Here is a 20,105-nt window from a genome sequence, read left to right as displayed (position 1 = left end):
GGCTCTGGGGGGCGGAGGCCAAAGGCGTCCTTGCCCCGCCCCTTCCGAACCATCCGGAAGTGACGTCATGCCCTGGCCGGCCGGTCTTTCGGTCGTCTTCCCCCTCCCTTACTCTTCCTCCCCAGTCCCTCCCCTCCCCTCCCCCTTCCCTCCTCCTGTTCTAGCCTTTGAGCCCGCGCGTGTGTGGGAGGCTATGGAGTAAGCCGGCGACAGGGGCCAGGCGCCGGGGCTGAGCAGGAGCAGCCAGGAGGCGTTTGGGGGGGTGGGGGGGCGGGGGAAAAGAGCCCCAGCACCGCCCCTCCCGGGGGAGAAGGGGAAGAGGTGAGTGACCGCCCACGGGCACGGAACGACCTCCTTCACCGGCCGCGTTCCCTCCTGGGCTCCCCAGGCGGCGAGAAGTGGGGAAGGACCCGCGTCTGGGGTAGGCCTCCCAGGGTCCGCGGGGCTGCCGACGGTTGCCTGGCGGCGGGCCTGCGGGCTGCAGGCGCGGCGGGCGGGGCGGTGGGCGCCCGCGCGGAAGCCGGGCTGGGGGAGCGGCGAGCTCCGGGGAGCGGGTCTGGGAGGCCCGAGTCTCCCGAAGAGGCCTGGAAGCCGCCGGAGACCCGGGGCTGGGGCCATCTGCTGGAGGGAGAGCCCCCTCCTCCGGCTCGGGAGCTCGGGTTTCCGTGGTGGAGATCTTGGTTCCCTTTAGGGAAATTGGACACTGCTCCGGGACCGGGTCAGAGAACAGCTCCCCTCAGTTTTGAGGTCCTCCTCTGATAACCTGGGTTACTAGGGCCCTACCGCCCCGGCGTCCTTTTCTGACAGTAGCTTTAGTTCTGAAACGGGAGGTTATTGTTTGTGAGGTGGGTGGGGCAGGTGTTTTGCTAAATACCCGCTCCGAGGCTCCTGCACTCCTGTTTTTCTAAGCGGGAGAGAAAGGATGGAGGATGGTTGAGACCCATGAAGCGTGCAAAAACTTGAGATCCTACTGAATACATACCTATGTTCAGTAATTAAAGGGGACCAATATTGTCAACTCCCATAACAGTCTTCCTGAGACTCCAGACTGAAGAGACTTAAAAGCACTATGTCCGTAGTGACTTGCAATTGTAAGCTACAGACTAGTATTTTTGTAGGTCAGAGTCAGGAATCATCTGTATGACTTATTTTTACAGATTGGATTCTGTGAGTAAGAAGTTTTCTAAGTCTCACTCGCAAGCCTCTTCATTCTGGAAAATTAATATAGTTTAAGGTTAATGCACCAAACCAACCTGTCACTGTAAAACCGGCCATGTTCTGGTAACAGCTTGAAAGTCAGGTGGTTGAAACTTCCTTTTGGACTTAGCAGGCCTTTTTTCGTTTGGCTTCTTATTTTTTGGTTTAAATAATAATTTTTAAAAAGTTTTAAAATAATTTATTACCTGAGCGTGTAAATAGAATTCTTGAGACATTCTTAAACTGTAGTCATAAAGAACACTTTTGGGGGACCATGTAAAGGAAAGGAACCCAAAGGAAGTTAAAGACCTTCATTCTGATCCACTTTACACACATGCAGAAAGCTATTCTTTTGTCTCTAAGATCCACAAACGCCCATTGAAATAAATACAAGCACACTGCACTTCCACACGCTGGAATGTTTCTGTAAAAATCAACCCCATAATTGGGAATAACTGCTCATACTCACGTGTTTGAAATTCATGACTTATCCCCCAAGAAAAATAGGGCCTCTTACTGTGTTTGACTCAAGGAACCAACGTCATCATCCATCCCTTTCTATCAGAGTGGAAGTTTGACAGCTTCCTGTCTCTCATGCCTCATACCAGTCTCTCTTGAAGTCCTGTTGGTTTTGCCTCTCTGAATATCTCTTGAGTCTGTCTGCTTCTGGTCTTCACATTAGTACGCTAGTTGCAGCCACCATCATTTCTCACCTGAAGTATTTATGGTCTCCTGATTAGGGTCTACCTGCATTTATTGCGGCTCCCTTTATAGTTTTCCACACCAGACTGTGTGACTTTTTCAAAATGCAGATCTTATCACATTATCTCCATGGTTGAAACCCTTCACTGTCTTTAAGAGAAACAAAAATCCTCTACTGGCTGTTTGGGCCCCTCTTAATTGCCTTTGCAACCTCATCTCTACAGTGCCTTCTGGCATTCTTTTCTCCTAGTCACTGTTCTTTCTGCTCTGCTTCAGGTATATGGCTTTTGATTATGATGCTTCCTTTGCCTGGAAATGCTCTTCCTTTCCTTTTCACGCAGTCAGTGCCTGCTCAGCACTGAGCTCACGTTAGGGAAGACTTTCTTGATTAGGATAGATTCCCCTAATTATATGTTCTCATGACGCCATTGCAGAATTGCAGTACTTATTAATACTTAATAAATTGAGATTTCCCTCATCTCCTGATACTGAATAAGTGCTTAGTAAATGTTTGTTAAATGAATGAATGCATTGACTGCTTACTAAATGTGCCAGGAATCATACTAAGCGTTTTCTGTGCATCAGCATCTTCAGTCCTCACAACAATCACTTGAGGTATGTGTGGCAATTCCCCCTTTTTAAAGATTGGAAATAGTGTTAGGGAGGCTAGTTGGTGGCCTTAGTGCTTGTATTAGAACTGGCATTTGAACCCAGGTTTTGTTGCCACTGAAGATTGTGTACTTAATCATATAATTCTCACTCTGTGTCAGAATCACCTGGGGAGCTGCTCAAGCTATAAATGCCTTGACTGCACATGTATGGGTTCTGATTCCCAAGGTTTGAGATAGTACATAGGCATCTATATATTTTAACAAGTTACCTAGTCATTTAGATGTTATTAGATGTATCAATATTTAGATATTCACCAGAGTTTGAAAATCATTGCTTTGGAGTTTGAAAACCATTGTCTTAGACAACACTTAAAGTGCTTTATGAGTTTCAGTTTTCACACATTGTGCTACACTGTGTTTCAGATTTTATATGTTCTTTTTTTTTTTTCTGGTTTTTAATTGATTTTATTGAAGTATAGTTGATTTATAATGTGTTAATTTCTGCTATATAGCAAGGTGATTCAGTTATACATATACTTTTTTTTCATATTCTTTTCCATTATGGTTTATCATAGGATATTGAATATGTTCCCTGTGCTATATGGCAGGACCTTGTTATTTATCCATTCTATATATAACAGTTTGCATCTGCTAATCCCAAACTCCCGATCTATCCATCCCCCACCCCCTCCCCTTTGGCAACCACATGTCTGTGAGTCTGTTTCTGCAAACAGTTTTTTGAGTAGATATATATATATTTTTTAAAATTTTATTTATTTATTTATTATTTTTGGGGGGTACACCAAGTTCAATCATCTGTTTTTATACACATATCCCCGTATTCCCTCCCTTCCTTGACTCCCCCCCCACCCAGTCCCCCCCACCCTCCCCGCCCCAGTCCTCTAAGGCATCTTCCATCCTCGAGTTGAACTCCCTTTGTTATACAACAACTTCCCACTGACTATCTGTTTTACAGTTGGTAGTATATATATGTCTGTGCTACTCTCTCGCTTCGTCTCAGCTTCCCCTTCACCCCCCGCCCCCTCCCAAACCTCGAGTTCTCCAGTCCATTCTCTGTATCTGCGTCCTTGTTCTTGTCACTGAGTTCATCAGTACCATTTTTAGATTCCGTATATGTGAGTTAGCATACAATATTTGTCTTTCTCTTTCTGACTTACTTCACTCTGTATGACAGACTCTAGGTCTATCCACCTCATTACATATAGCTCCATCTCATCCCTTTTTATAGCTGAGTAATATTCCATTGTATATATATGCCACATCTTTATCCATTCATTTATTGATGGGCATTTAGGTTGCTTCCATGTCCTGGCTATTGTAAATAGTGCTGCAATAAACATTATGGTACAAGTTTCTTTTGGGATTATGGTTTTCTTTGGGTATATGCCCAGGAGTGGGATGACTGGATCATATGGTAGTTCTATTTGTAGTTTTTTAAGGAACCTCCAAATTGTTTTCCATAGTGGCTGTACCAACTTACAGTCCCACCAAAGATTTTATATGTTCTTAAATCAAGGAAGAACTGTAGTGTAAGGAAGTGACCTTAGTGATCATTTCATCTAATTTCCTACCCAATTATTCCTTTTCCTCTTTCTCTGGCTAGAGGAGCTGAATAGTGAGACATGCCACCCCGGTGCAGTTGCTGTTTTTTTTGTTTTTGTTTTTGTTTTTTTTAACAATAATTTCCAAGTATCTGGTTGACTTCCTGTAGTAAAAGGTATACTAAGTTCATGGGCTGGAAGAGCCTTGTAAAGAGTTGGCTGTAATCTCTCCTCAAGTTTTACTTATTGTTCAAATCAGTAATTTGATATTTGAGCGTATGTTGCCTTATAACCTCTCATTCTGCTTTTAAACTCTTATTGTATGCAAACTTAATGATGGAAACAATGTTTTACTTGTTACTCCTGCTGCACCTAGCATGGTGTTTTCCACCTCTTCTGTACCCATTAACTTGTTGAATATATGTGTGCTTCATTGTACATTGCTAAGTCTTCTGTTTTTTATGGTTGTTTCTTTAATCAGGTGTGTCTCCTGAAGTCATATGTTTTAGCTCAACTTATAATAAGATACCGTCTGGAGTTGTAAAGAGAGTGATTGTATTCAGCTGGTACAATCTTTGTTTCCTCAGTAAAATTAAACATCGTTTCTGTATAGACCAAAGAATACTTTTAACCATTTTTTGAAAACTGTATCTTTTTAAAACTTCTAGTAATCTGTAAGCCCCCCTACAAGAAAAAATCATGTATTTCAAAAATATATCTCAGGATCATCTTAGATATAAAGAGATAAGCACCGTGTGTAGGAGTGTACGTACAAAATTTTTTACCAAATTTTATGCAGCATTTTGTCAAAATTTATGAGTATTTAACTGTATAAATGACTATATAAGTGGTATTTTAAAATTTTAAGACATTTATTTAAAAATCTCAGATCCTTACCTCTTTAAGGACTAAAACTATTTTGAGTTCATTTGCATTTTTTGTGTTACTGGTTTTTGTAGTCAGTGTGTATTATTTTGTACTTATTGAAAGTCTAGTCTCTGTTAGGTGCCATGAAACTAAAAGTCACTAAATGTAATTTCATTATCAGATGTAATTACGGTAACCTTTTTATTTGCATTACAGTGTTTCCAACAAAAAATGCAAGCTAATTCTACTTATTGTTCAAATTACACATCAAATTACTAATAAAAGAATATTTTATTCTTGGGGAAGTAAAAAAAGGGACTTTTTTGCAGTTTTCCTACTTGAAAATTCACAGTTGTATTTTAGCTACTATGTTCCTGCTATATCTAGCACTTTTGAGTAGGCACAACTGAAAGAACTGCCAGTTCCTTTCAGCTACCTGCCATCAGGTGCCAGATACCCAACCCACCTTCTGCCAGGTGCATGTAAAATCTGGTATCAACAGATTCATCTACTGGTTTTAGTAAAAGCCAAGTGAAGGCTGAATCAGATGGTACGGAGATACAATCTTGGGGCTATACTGAAGCTGCCCCAAATCTTATTTTGGCTGGGATTTACAAGGGGAGGATGATTGAATTTCAAGTGAATTCTACTACATGGTGTACAAGGGGCAGTCACTTATATGACTAAATATTTCTATCATTTATAATTTTGTCTTAGAGAAATGACTTGTTTATTCATTAGTCGAGTGAAATTTGAAAAGCTATCATTTTAAGAAAATATATTTGAACTCTAGGTTTCTTGCATGTCAAAAAACTATTGCCAGTAATTCAAAATCTCATTTAAGTTCAGATCTTATTTCATAAGCTCATTCATTTCATTCTGTCCCAAGCCTTCTGTTACTTTCGTGATATTCTTCTTTGGTCTCCTCCTTTTTCAGGTCCATAGTTTTAACTACTGTATTGCTTATAAGCTCATGGTGCCCACATTTTTATTTTCAATTGAGATTTTTTTTTTCTTAAGTTTTTGGCCTGCATATCTAAAAACCTCATAGCTATATATGCATAGTAATGTCATAAAGGCAACTCAAATTCATCATGTCCAAAATTGAGTTCTTCTTCCCACAAAACAAACAGTTGTCTTCTGTAAGTCCTGTCTTGGTAAATGGCTTCATCCTCCACCTAGACTCTGAAATTACAGACTTGATTGGTATTCCTAGTTTTGTCTGTTTCCATTTTCTAATTATCTAGTTGGTCACTAAGTTCTTCTAGTTCTACTTTTCTTAATTTTTCCTTTCCTCTCCTTCCTTACTGCTATTTCCTTTAATTCAGCAACCTCTTCCTCTTTTAAAGTTTGTTTAAAGTTTGATATGTAATACATTAAAATGCACAATGAAGTGTAATATGTAATTATAAAATAAGTATCCATGTAACGAGCATCTCTAAAACACCCTCTCCACCTATTGTCTCTTTCCTGTCTTCCCTGTCCTTATTTCCAAGTGTCCTTTCCTTTGTTTTGTTTTTGTTTTGCCTGTGTACATTCTGAATTATGTATGTGTAAAATTCCTGAAGTCCATATTCCCTTCAGTCTTACCATATTCCTTACTTCCACTCCTCTTGTATCTTTCACTTTGCATGACAGAGCGATTGATCATTTTACTCATGCCTGAAACCTATCTGTGGCTTATCATACTTTTGTTTTTTACTACTTAATGCCCTTGGTAATCTGGTTTTTCTAAGTCTCCTTTGCCATACTTCCTTCTTGTCCTCCAGCTTTTATCTGAACTTCTTAGTTTTCACTCCTACACTTATCCCATTCTCTATCTGTCTAGTTCACTTCTACTCCCCTTTAGAGACATCTCTAGCATTGCTGTTAGGGGGAAATTTTCTTCCATATCTTTTTCTTCTTTTTGTTCCTATAACACTCTGTGCATGTATATCCTGTAGCATGTTATTACTGTAGGATAACGCTGTGTTGGTTTACTTCTCTGTGTTTTGCCTCTTTGATGGTAAGCTCTTTCATGGCTTATTTTTCCTTTACTTCTTTCTTCCCTAGTTTCTTATGTGGTATATGCTTAACAAATATTAAATAATTCACCAGATAAATTTCCATGTCTGTTTCTACCTTGTGTGCATCAGTGTTGACTCTGGGTGATGAATAGGAATCTCAAATTTGAGTATTAACTCTGAAAATATCCTTTGTTTTCATACTGAACTATTTATAGTTTTCAAATCACATCATATACAGTCTTCCTCCCCTCCTTGTCTTGGCACATAGTAATCCTTATTTCTGGAAGCTCCTTCTCTTTTCTCCGATCTGAAAAACATTAAGAAAAATTTTTTTTATTGGAGTATAATTGATTTACTAAAAAACACTTCATTTTGAGCCCATCTTCATGTTTCCAAAGCATGGTACATTCGTACCTAGTTAATTGCTGTAAATCTTTGCAGGTCTGAGTCTGCTACTGGACTGAGTCCCCAAAGAGCAGAAATGTTTCCATTTACATCAGTATTCCCAGTGTATGGCAAGTGCATGGCATGTAATATGTAGCTACTCAGGCAGAGTTAGAGGAAAGGATATGTAGGTTTTAAATAGGGTTTTTATGTCTCTTCCACCTCCCCATCAAAATCAGCAGCAGATGTTCATAGAGAATAACTTGGCATGGCAATAAATGTTTTCATAATGCCAGTAGCAACATTTTCTAACTGCTTACAGAAATGCAGCATGAAATTAAAAAAGGAAAGTGAATTTTTATTTCTATTTACATACCCTTCAAATCTTTAATAGAAGAAAGTAAACTATGTTTATATAAATATAATTTAACTGAGAAAATAGGACACAAACTAGAGCTACCTTAGTCCAGTGGCCTTCCAAATATTTTTGCTTGTGTATTCTCTAAATAATTTTGTAAGACATTATACTTCTTTCTTGCATTTAAAGTTGATGGCATCTGAATTTTTTGTCAAGAGTTTAGATAGTTACAAAGTATCTAATTCCTAGATTGTTGTATATTATGATTACGTTTTACTTTTATCGAAACCTTGGCATTTTTGCTTATTGATTGAAATAAATAAACTTTTTCCTATACACCCTGTGACAACTGTCTTGTTTCTTAATTGTAATTCTGTGACAGATAAGGCATGGCTGTTAAGAAATAAAGCACAACCCCCTTCAGAATTTCTTACCAATCTTCTTTTTGCTTTACTCTTAAGAGACTTTCAGGATTAATGTATTCTCAAGTTGCGTTTTCCCTTTTGGCATGCCTGCCAAAGATTTTTGTACCCAGGGAAATGCCCTATAACAAAACTGGGATGGCTGAGAAAAATATTTTACTTTGGTCAAGTGGGAGAAAATTGTGAAAAAAGAGTTGGTTAAGGAAAATTTGCAGGACACAGACTTGTTCTCAGGCAAATCAGTTTTAGGAAAGAATAAACATGGTAGGTGAAGGATTGAAGAGTGATAGGGCTTTAAACTTCTTCCTGTGCCATGGACCCTTAAACAATGGTGAAACCTATGGACCTGTTCTCACAGTAATATTTTAACAGCTTTACCAGTTTCTTTCTACAAAAGCCTCTGGGATTCTGATTGGATTGCATTGAGTCTGTAGATTGATGGGAAAGATTGACATCTTAACAATATTGAGTCTTCCATTTCCTATTCAAGTTTTTCCATTTAAGTCATCTTCTATTTTTAGCAGAAATTTTTATTTTCATTGTACAAGTCTTTGTATCTTGTTAAATTTATCCATAGATATTTAATGTCCTTGAAATGGTATTTTTTTAAAATTTCTGCTTATTGTATTTATTTGCATCAATATTTGTCCTTTAGATTTTTTACTTTGTAAGTCAAGGTTTTTTTAGTTCCTTAGTTTTTTAAATTGAAGTATAGTTAATTTATTGTGTTAATTTCAAGTGTGCAGCAAAGTGATTAAGTTATACATAAGTTAATCCCAAACTCCTAATTTATCTCTCCCCCTACTCCCAGCCCCGCTGTCCCCTTTGGTAACCATAAGTTTGTTTTCTGAGTCTGTTCTGTAAATAAGTTCATTTGTATCTTCTACATTCCACATATAAGTGATAACATACAATATTTGTCTTTGACTTACTTCACTTAATATTATTTGTTGCTCTTAATGGCATTATTTTATTCTTTTTTATGGTTATTTTGCATTGTGTACATATACCACATCTTTATCCATTCATGTGTCAGTGGACATTTAGGTTGCCTCCATGTCTTGGCTATAGTGCTGCTATGAACATTGGGGTGCATGTATGTTTTTGAATTTGAGCTTTCTCTGGATGTATGCCCAGGAATGGGACTGCAGGATCACGGTAGTTCTAATTTTAGTTTTTTGAGGAACCTCCATACTGTTCTCTATAGTGGCTGTACCATCTTGGCTGCTCCTCCCTTCAAAATGGTATAGCTTTTTTGTGGATTACTTCTGACTTTCTGTGTATGTGATCATGTCGTTGAGAATAAAAAATTTTACTTCTTCCCAATATGAATGCCCTTTATTTTGATTTCTTTATTGCTTTGGCTGGGACCTCCATTAGAATATTGAATAGAAGTGGTAAAAGTATGTATTCTTACTTTATTCCCTAACTTAGAGAGAAAGTGATTAATCTCTTATCTTTAAATGTGATATTAGCTGTAGGTATTCAGAGATTCCATTTATCATATTGAGGAAGTTCTTTTCTGTTCTTAGTTTGCTGAGAGTTTTTATCATGAACAACTATTGAATTTCGTCAAAAAAAATTTTTCTGCCTTTGCTGAGATGATCATGTTTTTCTTTTTTTATGTATACCTGATCTTTTTTATATTTATTTATTTACTTATTTAATTTATTTTTGGCTGCGTTGGGTCTTCATTGCTGCCTGTGGGCTTCTCAAGTTGTGGTGAGCGGGGACTACTCTTTGTTGTGGTGCGCTGACTCTTCATTGCGGTGGCTTGTCTTGTTGCAGAGCACGGGCTCTAGGCACGTGGGCTTCAGTAGTTGTGGCACACAGGCTTGGTAGTCGTGGCTCATGGGCTCTAGAGCACAGGTTCAGTAGTTGTGGCGCATGGGCTTAGTTGCTCCACGGCATGTGGGATCTTCCTGGAGCAGGGAGCGAACCCATGTCCCCTGCATTGGCAGGAGGATTCTTAACCACTGCACCACCAGGGAAGTCCCATAATCATGTATTTTCTATTCCCCATTACTCACTTAATATGGTGAAGGGCATGGATTGTTTTTGAGAGTTAAATCAATGCATTCCTGAGGTAAATTCCACTTGGTTATGGAGTTGGATTTGTTGGATGTGCTAATGTTTTGTTAAGGATTTTTACCTGTTCATGAGTTATATTGATATGCAGTTTTCTTGTGTCATTATTTGGTGTTGGTATCAGGGTGATATTGACTGTATAACATGAAAGTGTTCTGTTGTCTTCTATTTTCTGGAAGAGCTTATATGGACCTGGAATTATTTCTTCCTTAATTGTTTGATAATATTCAGCAGTGAACCCATCTGAACCTGGAGTTTTCTTTGTGGTAAGAGTTGTAGTTATGAATTGCATTTCTTTTATATAGGATTATTCTGACTTTCTCTTCAGTTATGGTAGTTGTACCTTCCAAGGAATTTTTTCACTTTATCCAAGTTGTTGAATTAATTGGCTGGCATAAGATCATCTAAAATATACTACCTGATTGATTTAGAATCTGTAGGATCTATGTAGGATTACCATCCATAGGATTTCCTCTATTTCTGATATTGGGCATTTGTGTTTTTAAAAGTTTTCTTCATGTAGCTAGAGGTTTATATTTTAAAAAAGTGTGTGACTTTATTGATTTTTTTCATTTCTCTATTAAATACAGTATTAAATTATATTAAATTCAGTCTGTTCCATTGATTTCATTCTCTGTTTCCTTCTTTCAACTTATTTTGAGTTTGTTTCTTTTTTCCTGACTTCCTAAGGTGGAAACTTATAGCATTGATTTTGGATTTTTTTTCCTAATATAAACATTTAAAGCTATAAATTTCCTATAAGGCACTGCTTTGCCTTCTTGCCACAGATTTTCATTTTCATTCACTTCAAAATATTTTAAAATTTTCTCTGTGATTTCTTTTTTAGCCCTTGGGTATTTAGAAGTGTTGTTTAATTTCCAGGAATTTGCGTTTTTCTAGGTATTTATCTATCCTGACTTCAAGCTTAATTTCATTGTGGTCAATGAACATATTTTGTATTATTTTAGTAGTTTCAAATATTTTGAGAGTTGTTTTTTGGCCTAGCATATAGTCTGTCTTAGTGAATGTTCCATGTACATATGAAAACAAAATGCATTCTGCTTTTGTTGAGTGTTCTTCAGGTCTTCTGTGTCCTTATTGATTTTCTGTCTGTTTGGTCTATCTTTCCATTTGCTACTAAGAAAGGACCCGTGAAATCTCCAGCTACACTTGTGGATTTGTCTGTTTCTTTTTTCAGTTCTGTTAGTTTTTGCTGCATTTATTTTGAAACTCTTATTCCGTGTGTACTCATTTATGATTATGTCTTCTTGAGAATTGACAACTTTGTCAGTATGAAGTGTCCCTCTTTGTCTTGAAACCTGTTCTGTTATTAATATAGCCACTCTAGCTTGGTATATTTTCACATTTTTTTTACTTTTAAATCATCTTGTAAAGTGTGTTTAAAGTGGATTTCTTGTAAACAGCATATAGTTGGGTCTTGCTTTTTTAATCTAGTTTGATAGTCTCAGCCATTTAACTGGAATTTTAAATCATTTACATTTAATGTAGTTATTTATATGGTTGGAGTCAAGTCTACTATCTTGAAGTTTGTTTTCTGTTTTTCACATTTGTTCTTTGTTCTTTTATTTTCCTACCTTTTTTTTTTTTTAATTAATTCAGTTTACTTTAGGATTCCATTTTATTTCCACTATTGGCTTTTTAGCTTTGTCTCTTTTTTATTTTAGTTATTACTCTAGGGTTTATAATATGTCTTTAATGTGTCCCAGTCTACCTTCAAATGATGTTATACTACCTCACATATGAGAATATTTCAGAAATATACTTCCATTTTCCCTCTCTTATCCTTGGTTTGTTTTGTATTTTTACTTCTACATATAAGCACAATATATTTTGTTATTTTTTCTTTAAATGAGCAGCTATCTTTTAAAGATAACATGAGAAGTTTTTTATATACCTGCATAATTTTTATTTTCAGAGTCCTCCATTCCTTTTGTAGATTCAGATTTCCATGTGATATCTTTTGCCTTCTGTTTGTCAACTATAAATTGGCACTTGCCATGGGCACTTGCCATCTGCCTGTACAAGGACCAAATCACACTGCTGCTGCAGCTGCTGACCCTCAGCATCCTCTTAAAGTGAATTCAGGGTGAAGACCAGGAATGAGGCACTCTGTGCTTTGGAAAATGGGCAGAACAGGTCTTAAAATACATGTTTTCAGGAGCTGATTTTATGAGCCCAGCCCTTGAATCTCCTCATATCTAGAAAGGCACTAAATCCCTACATGGTGACATCTGCTCCTGGAGACTAGCAGAAACCCCCTACAAAAATGTGTTTGATTGGATGTACTTCTCCTTCACCAAGATTACATATATACTAATTTTCCCCCCTGCCTCTTTGGAACAATTTCTCAGAGCTGTCTGGGATGCTGTCTGCTGGGCTGCAGTCCTTGTTTTGTTACCAGGAAGAGCTAAATCAGACTCCATGTTGGATCTGTTTCTTTGACTTTAACCTTTGCTTTTCACTGCTTTTTTTATTATAATCATACATTTTGGCCTGCCTGGGGGAACACTGCCCCTCTGCCTGAAGGTTAAACTAAAGTGCCTCTGTTCAGCTCACAGGCAGACAATCTGCTCTGCCCACCTGTGTGAATGGCTGCAGAAAAGAATAAATTAACATACCCCTCACCTAGGCTGGTCGTTCTTGGAGATCTTTTGCAAGGCTGATGGCCCTTTAACTTTACTTCCTTACACCCTCTCCCTGTCTGTTCTGCCCTTTTACTTTACTTCCTCAAAGCCTCTCCCTCTCTGATTCTGTAAAACAAACTGGCATCCAGACCCCAGTAAGATGGTTTTTAGGAGACACTAGTTTGCCGGCTTTCTGAAGAAGGTCATATTCCTTGCATTAACACCTCTGATTCATTGGCCTGCTGTGTGACGAGCAGAGCAAGCTTGGATTGGGTAACAATTTTGCCCCAGATAAACTCAACTCATAACTCTCATGTTGTGCATTTTTTTTAGTTGACATGTTCGAAGGGCTTACTTTAATATTTCTCATAGTAAATATATGTTTGCAACAAATTCTTTCAGATTTTCATGAAAAAGTCTTTATTTCACATTTATTTTTGGAAATGTTTTTGTTTTCCTCATGGCTTATCGAATTCTAGGTCAACAGTTTCTTTTAGCACTTGTGAGACCTTATTCATTTGTTGCCTGGCCTTATATAGCCTTTGATGAGAAGTTCGGGGAAAATTCTTATCTTTTTTCCTCTGTATATAATCTGCCTATTTTTAAGAGTTTTAATCACCGATTTTCAGCTATTGAATATGACGTATTTAGGCATGGTTTTCTTTATGTTCATCCTGCTTTGGGTTTATTGAATTTCTTGGTGCTGTATAGTTTTCATGAAATTTGGAAAATTTTTGGCTATTTTTCAAATATTATTTCTCCCCTTTATCCCTCATTTTTGAGATTCAATTATTTCTGTTAGACTGTGATTTGTCCCACAGGTCACTGATACTGTTCATTTCTTCCCCCCAGCCTTTTACTCTATCTTCAGGTTTGATGTTTTTTTCCAGTGTTGTCTAATCTGGTAATTACATCCTCTGAGTTTTTTACTTGAGATATTTTTTGTCTCTAGAATGTTCATTTGATTTATTTATTTTTTCCTTCTCATTTGCAACTTAAATTTTTAGGGCATCTGACTGATTTACTTTTTTTAATATTCCATTTTCTTTTATTATATTCATGCTTTCCTTTAAATACTTGTATTGCAAGAGAAGGGATGAATGAGAGAATAGTCATGTCTCAGGTCTGTGGCAAGTCCCAGGACAGTCCACCAAGTGAGGGTCCTTGGCTTCCTGTAGGAAAAGAATTCAAGAGCCAGCCAAAGTAAAGTGAAAGCAGGTTTATTTAGAGAGATACACATTAAATTGGCAGAATGCAGACTGTCTCCGAAAATGAGAACATATGTGCTGGGTAATTTCATATGCTAATGAGTGGGAGGATTATTTCAACAATTTTGGGGGAGGGGCGGGGATTTCCAGGAACTGGGCCACCACTCACTTTTTGGCCTTTTATGGTCAGCCTCGGAACTGTCATGGCATCTGTGGGTGTGTCATTTAGCATTCTGATGTATTACACTCCTCAGTGTAATATAGTGAGGCTCAAGGTCTCCGGGAAGTCATATCTGCCATCTTGGGCCTAGTTGGTTCTAACCAGTTTTTGTCATATCCTCAATGGCTGTGTCATCCTTTTAATGGCTGTGTCATCCTTTTAATGGTTGTGTCCTGTCCTCTTCCTTCCTGTCTCACTTGGACATATGATAGCTTTTTATGTCTTTGTTGGTAATCATAAAAGTTCATTTTGGAGTGTGTTTTTATTGACTGATTTTGGTCTTGGTTATGATCTCACATTTTCTTGCTTCTTGGGTTGTCTGATAATTATTGATTGCATACTGAACATTGTGAATATTATATTGTTTAGTATCTGAAATTATTTTTGTCTCCCTTTCATGAGTATTGGGTTTCATTCTGGTAAGCAGTTAAGTAATATATGATTAGTTTCATCATTTGAAGCTAGCTTTTTGGTTTGTTAGGATACTTTAAGAATGGTTTATTCTACTACTAAGGCATAGTCCTTCTGGGGTTTCTTACTGAATGCCCTTAGTGATCAATAAGGACTCTCCACTCTAGCTGTTGAAAAATTAGAAGATTTGCAGCCCTGTGTGAACTCTCACATGTTCAGCTCACAGCCCTCTGGTCATTCCTTGCCTGACTTTTTTACTGAACTTGGGTTCGGCTGCTTGCTGCTTGAAAGCCAGTACTTGAGAAACAAGTGCTGGTAACGGTGGAAATGTGCTCTATTCAGGAGGCCAGCAACCTGAGGAGATGGAAGACTGGTGTCCAAAAACCCAACTCCAAAGATTCTGCTTGATCATCAAAGTTTTTAAATGGAGAATCATTTGGGGAGGGGATCAGTCTTTGTTATCTTCCACTCTGCAGACTTTCTTCTGATTGGTTGGTAGTTCCAGGAATCTTGTGCTCAACCTGAAGTTATAATCCTCTACCTGGGTGGGGGCCTCAGTTCCGTTAGAAGCACTCAAAGGTGTTGTTATGTGTATTCCTTGAGGAGGAACTAGGACCCTGCCCCGAGGCTGCACTATTGTTTCTTGACTGCTCCACTTTTGTTCCTTTTTTTTTTTTTAATTTATTTATTTATTGGTTGCCTTGAGTCTTTGTTGCTTGTGAGGGCTATCTAGTTGTGGAGAGTGGGGGCTGCTCTCTAGTTGTGGTGCGCCATTGTGGTAAAGGGGCTTCTTAGCATGGTGGCTTTTCTCTTGTTGCAGAGCACGGGCTCTAGGCATGCAGGCTTCAGTAGTTGTGGCTCGTGGGCTCTAGAGCTCAGGCTCAGTAGTTGTGGCACACAGGCTTAGTTGCTCCACAGCATGTGGGATCTTCCCAGACCAGGGCTCAAATCTGTGTCCCCTGCATTGACAGGCAGATTCTTAACCACTGCACCACCAGGGAAGTCCTGATTTTGCCCTTTGGAACTCAGGGAAGGTCAAGGAGGCTGAATGAAGCGTAATTCCTACAAACAAGAAATGGGGGAGCACAGAAAGGATTTGTACCTGAGAGGGCCCCACAGGGTCCTGTTCCGTTTCAACCTGGTGAAGTTTCACAGTATGTATGTGTATCTTAGTATTCAGCAAAGCGTCAGGGGGACTCCTGTGCCAATTTTGGGAGCTCTTTTTCAGCACTGTTCCTTTCTCTCTTTTTTTCCTTAAAAAATTTTTTTTCTTCTTCCCCCTTCTCTTTGAAATTCTGTCTCAACTCCCAGGCATCACACCATCTCAACATCATTGAATTCTAATTTCTTTCCCCACCTCCTTAATTCAGTTAGACTGCTGCTTGGAATTCTGTTTTCTACTCCATGGTTTGCAGTGTGCCTTTAGGCAGAAAGCTGGAGCAACCCTAGAATTCACCTTGTTTGCTTTCTCACTGGAATCACATGGCCTGTGCTGCCTGTTCAGTGTCTGAAAACATTTGTTTCATGTATTTTGTCCAGTTTCCAGTTGTTGAAGGAGGGAGGGTAAATTTACTGTTTCTCCTCCATCGTCACCAGAAATGCATGAAATTTTAAAAATATTTTATGACCTATTGCTTGTTCATGGTTTATTGTCCTTTTGCTTTTCATTTAGAAAATATTCTTAGGAGATTTTATAGTTCAACAATGATTATTTTAATAGTGGACAAAACTTTTATAAAATACAAATTTATTGCTTAGTATAACATTAGAGCCTTTCAGATTTTTATATAGTTGTTTTTACTGTGAAGAAAGATTCAGACTCTCTACACCACTTTAAGTCTTAAAGGGTCTTATAATATGGACCATGTTTTTTAGTTGAGCAACATTCATGTTAGTGTCAAGTGTGAATATGTCTTTTCTCTTCCTGATCTGTGACAATTGAGGTTTAAGCACAGTTCGGTTCCTAGACTTAAATTTGCACTTAAGTATATTGGGTTCTTGGAAGGTAAAACTAACATACAGCTTTTGTTTCTGTAGGATTGTTTTGCTCATTGTTTGGGGTATATTAAGCTTTCAGACTAAATAATGAATAAATGCTTAAAGAAGTAAAAAGCAAATGATCAGTGCTCTCCTATCCCCCTATGTTTCTAGGTAACTGTAACTACCCAGAATTGTAGCCATGGAGTCCATGCTTAATAAGTTGAAGAGTACTGTTACAAAAGTAACAGCTGATGTCACTAGTGCTGTGATGGGAAATCCTGTCACTAGAGAATTTGATGTTGGTCGACACATTGCCAGTGGTGGCAATGGGCTAGCTTGGAAGATTTTTAATGGCACAAAAAAGTCAACAAAGCAGGTAAGTTTTGATTTAGAGTCCATTTAGAAAGAACATGCATGCTAATTAGTACCGTAATGTACATTTATGCATTTTTATGTTAAGAAATGCTCAAAGTAATGGATTCCTTAGTTGTCATTTCATCTAATAAAGTCATAGAAAAACAAATGCTTTTAAACATGCCCTTGAATCTCCTGGTTACAAATACATTGTTTGATATATCATCTCATCTTGTAAGTTAATTTTGTTTACTTAATAACATAAATGTATCAGTTGAGCAAATGAGTATATTAGATTTTAATATTTAGCAAAATGTTTTAGAATAAAAATTGCCATGTTCCTTTTTATCTTTATCAATAAGTTATGACAAAATACTGTTAAATTTTTCTAACTTTAAATACATTCTTTTTTTAAGCATCCTTATTCTCTCTTTTATTCTATAGCTTTCTAGAAAATAGATTTCTATAATATTTTTTCATGTTTATTAATCTTATAGTTTTTTCCATCAGAAGGGGATACATTTGTGGCATATAATCAGTATGTTTTGGGGTATATTGATTTAAAAGTTATTTTAAAACTGTTCTTTTAGTGAGGAGTAGTTTGAATGAGTTGTATTTTTATTTTTATTTGAGTTAAGAGACCAACAGATGATTCTTAGAAATGTGGAGGATTGTTAGTGTTAAATTTTACTAACAACTTTCTGTTGAAATTGTTAAAGAATTGAAAAATCTCCAGGATTAAAACCTCTGTGGAAATATGCTCTTTAAAAAGAAAAATCACTGTTTCCAAAAGTACTTTTACTTTCCTACATGTGAAATATGGATTTTAAGACATGGGATTTATTACACATATTTTCCAATGACTATCAAAATTGTACAGTTGTGGGTATGCATTGTGACTTTTCCAAAATCAGCTTATTTCTCAAACAAGTATATTAAAGACTGAATTGGCTTTGGTTATCCTTTTATGAAGGAGGAATCTTGGTCCTGTGATAGATTGCTGTATGTAGTTTGTACCTGAACTGTAAATCTTGTTTTTATTGCCATTCAGTTGGAAGTCTTTAAATCCAAAGTAGATCAATATCTTAAATACTGATTGATCAATTTTGAACATTGTTTTCTCTTTCTCCAAGAGCTCATCCAAAAAATAAATGGTTTCTTGAGTATTGATTATTTAAAAACCTATGAATGAGGTCATGAAGTTATGTAAATGACCAACCTCCAATGCCAGTACAAATTGCTTTTATAATCGATTATATAAAGGGAAAATGAAAGAACACCAAATTTACTAAATTTTGCATTGTTTATTAAGGATGTGATAACATAATAGTGTCTTTGTCCTTAACCAAAAGAGTTTTAGGTGTTTGTCTTTATTAGTTCATATGCTGAAATCCTCTGTTAATGTTGGAGCTTTTGTTGTTGCTCATAGAACATGAGAACCAGGCACAAATAATAGATAATTGATTAGATATTGCACATTAATACAGCATTTCTCAACTGCTGACTTCCAGAACTGAGTTCTCTTACGAAACTTTAACTGTATTCCTTTTTCTCCCCAAATTTATTGCTTTGAGGAAAAAGATAGTTTTGGAATATATCATTGCTCTCTGTGGGTATGGTTTTAAATTTTCTTTCTTTGCCTTTTTCAAACCTCAGAGGTCAGAACTCTTGAGTATCCTGCCTGGACTGCTGGCTAATTCCTTAAGGAAGAGCTAAAGTCTCTAACCACCTTGTCACTGAAGCCTCATTTGAATTTCTCCCTTAATTGAAAAGTTTTAATTATTTTTTCAGTAGCCTCATTTTTATTAAAAGAGAATCAGAGAAAATAGATAATCTAGAGTTGTACTTAATACAATATGGTAGCCGTAAGCTACATATGACTTTTTCAATTAATTGAAATTTAATGATTAAATTCAGTTTTTTTTTATTGGACTAATCACATTTCAAATGCTCCATAGCCACACTTGGCTATTATTACCATATTGGACAAGGGAAGTATAGAACTTTCTATCATCACTGAAAGTTCTATTGGACAGTGCTGATTTTAGCGAAACTGGGAGAAAAATAATGGAAAAGGATATTTTTCTTAGTCCTTTTCTTGCCCCTTATAAGAGACATTGAGACTGAAGGCATCTTTCTTACCCTCTCAGGTTTTTTTGATTTAGCATACAGTGTACTTGATTGTAGTTGTGTTTTATAGCAGAATATATGATCTTAAATTTGACTTTGAGGTAGACATTAGGTAAGAGACTTTGGGCTAGAAGATTCTCATACCTGGTTTTTAGTTGTTTTTTTTTTTTTTTTGGCACACGGGCTTAGTTGCTCCGCGGCATGTGGGATCTTCCTAGAGCTGGGATCGAACCCATGACCTCTGCATTGGCAGGCAGATTCTTAACCACTGCGCCACCTAGGAAGCCCCATACCTGGTTTTTAATAGTTAAAAATATGAAAGTGTTTTCTGTTGTTACATGGCAGTGAAATAAATACCATGGTATTTTTTTTTTTTCTCCATTGGGTCTTCATTGCTGTGTGAGGGCTTCTCACTGTGGTGGCTTCTCTTGTCGTGGAGCACAGGCTCTAGGCACACAGGCTTCAGTGGTTGCAGCACGTGGGCTCAGTTGTGGCACATGGGCTCTAGTGCACAGGCTCAGTAGTTATGGCACATAGGCTTAGTTGCTCCGCAGCATGTGGGATCTTCCTGAGCCAGGGATTAAACCCATGTCCCCTGCCTTGGCAGACAGATTCTTAACCACTGAGCCACTAGGGAAGTCCAATACCATGGTATTTAAACCATTGCATTTAAGGTTTACGTCTTGTTCTTTACCCCTATTTCACATTTTACTTCATTTACATGATTTTCAAAAAAAGTATCATAATTTCACATTGTCCAAAAGAACAACAGCAGCAACAAAAAACACAACAGTATTTCGAAGTTAAAAGAATCCTTGTAGTAAGTAGTATTTTCAGGGTTTGCAAACCCCTTTAAAGGGGTTATTTCAAGTTCACATTAGTACGTGATTAATTACAATTTTCAGATCATGTACAACTTTTAACTTTTAACCTAAATGTTTGAAGCCCTCTGAGAAGAGT

General features: G+C 37.4%; 1 protein-coding gene across 5 annotated transcripts in view; it reads left to right on the top strand.

The window, feature by feature from the left end:
* Positions 1 to 82: 82 nt before the first annotated feature.
* Positions 83 to 20,105, top strand: part of SCYL2 (SCY1 like pseudokinase 2) — a 68,913-nt gene continuing 48,890 nt past the window's right edge. For 2 of the 5 annotated variants that reach the window (XM_057741200.1, XM_057741202.1), the window contains exons 1-2: positions 83 to 321; positions 16,833 to 17,037. In XM_057741200.1, the coding sequence (XP_057597183.1) occupies positions 16,861 to 17,037 (177 nt within the window). In that variant the 5' untranslated portion in view covers positions 83 to 321; positions 16,833 to 16,860. Of the gene's footprint in view, positions 422 to 15,692; positions 15,836 to 16,832; positions 17,038 to 20,105 lie in introns of those variants that run through there. The other 3 variants (XM_057741197.1, XM_057741198.1, XM_057741199.1) reach the window with 3 other exon arrangements.

The sequence above is a fragment of the Hippopotamus amphibius genome, chromosome 7 (genome assembly GCF_030028045.1).
Source record: "Hippopotamus amphibius kiboko isolate mHipAmp2 chromosome 7, mHipAmp2.hap2, whole genome shotgun sequence".
In the NCBI taxonomy this organism is placed as follows: domain Eukaryota; kingdom Metazoa; phylum Chordata; class Mammalia; order Artiodactyla; family Hippopotamidae; genus Hippopotamus; species Hippopotamus amphibius.
The sequence above is the reverse complement of the archived record's forward strand: the minus strand, read 5'-3'. Positions and strand labels throughout refer to the sequence as shown.